Source organism: Humulus lupulus, chromosome 2 (genome assembly GCF_963169125.1).
Source record: "Humulus lupulus chromosome 2, drHumLupu1.1, whole genome shotgun sequence".
In the NCBI taxonomy this organism is placed as follows: Eukaryota; Viridiplantae; Streptophyta; class Magnoliopsida; order Rosales; family Cannabaceae; genus Humulus; species Humulus lupulus.
The window spans coordinates 175619023-175623686 of NC_084794.1; the positions used below are offsets into that span (position 1 = coordinate 175619023).

Sequence of the window (4664 nt, forward strand, 5' to 3'; positions counted from 1 at the left end):
AAAAATGTTCTTTTGGAGTATCTTCAGGGAAATTTCTGGGCTTTATAGTAAACGCGTGAGGAATAGAGGTTAATCCTGACAAGATATGCATTAATTGATATGCCATCCCCTTGAAAGCATAAAGATGTCAAGAGTTTAACTGGACGGATGGCGGCATTAAGTAGGTTTGTTTCTAAATCTACAGACCGCTGTCTTCCATTCTTCAACTTTTTGAGAGGAGGCAAAAAATTCGAATGGACAGAGGAACGGGAGCCCGCATTCCAAGACCTAAAGTAACACCTCGCAAAACCTCTGATCTTGTCAAAACCTATCATAGGAGAAGTCTTATACTTGTATCTCGCTACAACCAAGCACACCATCAGTGATGTGCTCGTCCAAGAAGATAAGAACGTACAAAAACCAGTGTACTATGTCAGCAAAAGGTTATTGTGGGCAGAATCGAGATACCCTTTAATGGAAAAACTAGCCCTCAGCCTAATCCATTTATCTCGTAAACTCTGACCTTACTTCCAAGCGCACCCCATCCATGTGTTGACTGACCAACCACTACAACAAGTCTTGTCCAAACCAAAGGCCTCGAGTAGATTGTTAAAATGGGTTGTTGAACTCGGACAGTTCGAGATCACTTATCATCCGAGAACGACCATAAAGGGGCAGGCCTTGGCAGACTTCATCGTGGAATGTACAAGAGTATATAATGATGAAGTTATAACCCCAGCTCGCAAGCTGTGGAAATTTTATATCGACGGATCTTCCAACGAAAATGGATCAAGGGCAGGGATCATATTAATCACTCCAACAGGAAATCAATTTCACTCCGCCTTGAGGTTCAGCTTCGAAGCATCTAATAACAAGGTTGAATACGAAGCTTTATTGGCAGGACTCTGAATAGCCAAAGAACTCAAGGCAAAAGCCATACACTGCTACAGTGATTTGCAGTTGGTGGTCAACCAAATTCTAGGGGAATATCAAGCTTGAGGCATAAGAATGGCTGCATATTTAGAAAAATCTAAGGCTGCACTCGAACATTTCAAGTTCTATACCATAGATCAGGTTCCCCGAGAACAAAACTCAAATGCGGACGCCTTAGCTAGGCTCGCTACATCCAACGAGGCTGACACGCTAAACGTAGTACCAATGGAGTTCCTATCAACCCCCAGTATCAGCGAGCCTGAAGAGGAAGACGTATGCATGATTGACTCCGAACCAACCTGGATCACCTCGAAACCGACATTCTCCCAGCAGAACGGAACAAGGCTCAAAAATTGATGTATCAGATTATGAGATACACTATTGTGGAAGGAAGGTTATATCGGAGAGGATATTCTATGGCACTACTCCGATGTGTGACTCCACCCGACGCAAAGAAAATCCTAGAAGAAATTCATGTAGGATTTTGTGGAGACCACACTAGGGGGGCATAGTCTATCAAAGAAAATTATAAGACAAGGATACTACTGGCCTATTGTCAAAGTAGATGAATTCGAATAAGTCAAGAAATGTGATAAATGCCAGTGATTCGCTACAATTCCGCGAGCTCTGCCATCCGAGCTAACCATGATGACCTCCCCATGGCCATTTGCGGTGTGGGGAATCGATCTCATAGGTTCATTGCCAACCAGCAAAGGTGGAGTAAGGTATGATGTGGTCGCGGTTGATTATTTTACAAAATGGACCGAAGCCAAACCCCTGGCAATGATTACCTCAAAAAAAGTCCTAGACTTTGTGGTAAAAAACATCATCTGTCGATACGGAATGCCTAGGAAGATAGTATCAGATAACGATACTCAATTCGACAGTGAAATATTTACCCATTTTTGTGAAAAAAATGGAATAATAAAAAGCTTTTCCTCCGTTGCCCATCCCTAAGCCAACGGCCAGGTCAAAGCAGTAAATAAAACCCTCAAGAGCTCTATGAAGAAGATACTAGAAGAGGCTAAGGGAAAATGGCCCGAAGAGTTACCCCAAGTTTTGTGGGCATATTGAACCATAGGTCGCACTTCGACAGGGCATACCCCTTTCTCCCTAGCATATAGGTGTGAGGCCATGTTACCAATTGAGGTTGACAAACCCACAATCCAAAGCAATGCTTACGACCAAACCTCAAACCAATCTCAACTAGAAGTAAGCCTAGACCTTATTGAAGAAAGGCAAGATGAAGCTCAGCTGAAAAATGCGGCATATCAACAGGGAGCTACTCGATATTTCAATAAAAATGTTTGGGATAGAAAGTTCGGATTGGGAGACTTAGTATTGAGACGTGTATTCCTAGCTACAAGGGACCTGGCTACTGGGGTACTCGGACTTAATTGGGAAGGACCTTACCGAATCGAGTCCATTATTCGACCTGGAGTATATAAATTGGATAGATTAAACAGAGACTTGGTACCGCGATTGGAATGGCGAGCATCTACGATCTTACTATCAATAGTGTAGGAATGATGTCTCATTGTAACCAAGCCTGTTTGTTTTAACAAAATTTTTATTAGTAAAGTATTCAATTTTGAGCAAAAGTCATTCTCTTTCTTATATGTTGTATTTTTGCAAACTCTCTTAATTTAATAACCTATGGTCACACTCATAAGATATAAAGGGGGCATTAGGGGTATACAATAATACCATAAGTTTGAAAAAATAAATAACATTAAATAAAAATGTCTGGATGGTTAACCAAACATGAACATATAGTATACACGAAAACTAGCAAATGTCTGGACATTACATGATTATAAGTGTATGCGCGAACGAAGATAATTTGGACGTAACCAGATTATTAAAAAATAAGTGTCTGGATACGACTAGATACGGGAGCTAATTGATCTGGATATAACTAGATTAAAAATATAAAAGTGTATGGATTAAGAACCAAACATGACCTAAATAGGTTCGGAACAAACCAACTAAAACTAATCGACAAAAAAGTTGGAAAAAAGATGAACCTACTTCGAGCAAGTCAAGATCGAGGATGGAATATTTTGCAAATATAGTTTCGACCTCATAACCTTAAGGAGCTACTTGAGGAAGAGGAAAAGGGACTAGAAAAAGCAAGATATAACTAAACTACCTATCTTACATGCCACATAAGTGATTTTGAGTGCATGGTAAAAGTAAGATCCGACCTTGACAAATAACGAGATCGGATATGGATATATCGAGCAAACTGTGCATGAATGCATCGATACTCGAGCTTAAATCCAACATATGTTTGTATGAATAAACAGACATAAAGGAAAAATTTAATATAAATTGCTCAAAATATTTTATCTAAGAAATGTGAGGCAAAAATATTAAAGTAAAGCCGAGCATAAAGTTAAAAATATCAAATGCAAGTTTGGATAAACAAAAAGTAACTCTTAAACGAGCTGTAAATTGTTTTTGCCCCGAGGGAATACATATATATATAAAAAAAACAAAGTCCAACTATTACAAAAATTTTAATGGGACGCAGCCCATGATCTCACTTCTAGGAAGCTGGAGCGTCCCCCCCGGCGGCATCTGGCATCTCCTTTGCCTTTTCAGCCTCCTCCTCAACTTCCTTTGCCTCCAACCGAGCTTGCCATTTAGCCAAGAGCTCGTCCTCAAGGGTACCCAAGAAGCTTGTATCAAGATCGACATTGTTGGCCCAGATCTTGTACATGGCCATGTCCACTGCTCGATCCTTCTTTTGCTTGAATTCTTCGAGGAGGCGAGCTTTTTCACCCTCCATTATATCGAAGGTGGCCTTTTTCTCCTCCTCGAGCTTAGCATTTAACTTTTTAAGCTCCTTAACCCTTGAGTTCTCCTCCTCGAGCTCTTTGATTCTCGAGTTCTTCTCTTCGAGCTCGGCCTCCAGCTTCGACTTGGCAGCTTTAAACTCATCAGCAAGCTTGAGCTAGAGATTTTTCGACTCTTGAGAATAGGACATGCTCAAATGAACCTCATTGTTCAGCTTGTAATTTAGCTGAGCAAAGGCAGCAAGGGCCTACACACACAAAAATTGGGTCAGTACCAAGTAAAACCCAAATAAATAACAACAAGAGAGAAAGAAAAATTACCCAGGATATGAGATTGATACCCTTGTCATAAAGGTCATTGGAATCTCGCGAGTTGGTTAGGAATTGCCACTGAGGAGCCCCAAGATTGTTGAAGCTTTGGCCCACTCGAGACAAAATGTTCGAGCCAACAGTAGCTCCGTGGGTCCCCGCAACACTGTCGATAACATACTCATCAGAATGAGTAGAAATCGACAGCAAGCGCTCCCGAGTTGGAACTGGCTTCTTCGGAATTGGTACGGTCGTCTGGAGGGCTTGAGTAGCAAGAGGCAGGGAAGGAGCGCCTTCCACAGGAACCCCGACCTGGGGGTCTAAGGTTACAACTTGGCTCGGGCCTTGGGGGCCTGGGGGAGGAGGAGTCACCTCAGTCTTTTTGGGGACTTTAGCAGGCCGTCCTGCTTTTTTTTTTATGCCCTCGGGCGTTCGCTTTGCTTGGCTCCCGAGCGGCTATTGAGTACGTTTTCGAGGTCAGAGTCCATATCGCCTACATAATCAAGTCACACATTAGAATACAAGCTTAAAATACTAAAGTAAATGTGAAGCAAACATTCAATGTAAACAAAGGTTCAAGTGACAAGAAAACTAACTGGAACTCTCCCCCGAGCTCGTGCTCGGTGACCAAGTAATCCCCTA

At 41.8% G+C, this 4664-nt stretch overlaps 1 protein-coding gene across 1 annotated transcript; it reads right to left on the minus strand.

Annotated features, from left to right (window-relative positions):
- Positions 1–3463: 3463 nt before the first annotated feature.
- Positions 3464–4072, minus strand: LOC133814944 (uncharacterized). The gene is made up of 3 exons (XM_062247844.1): positions 4055–4072; positions 3917–3961; positions 3464–3871 (listed from the first exon to the last, which is right to left on the minus strand). Exons 1-3 carry the CDS (start codon positions 4070–4072, stop codon positions 3464–3466), a joined length of 471 nt encoding a protein of 156 aa, XP_062103828.1.
- Between the last annotated feature and the right edge of the window lie 592 nt (positions 4073–4664).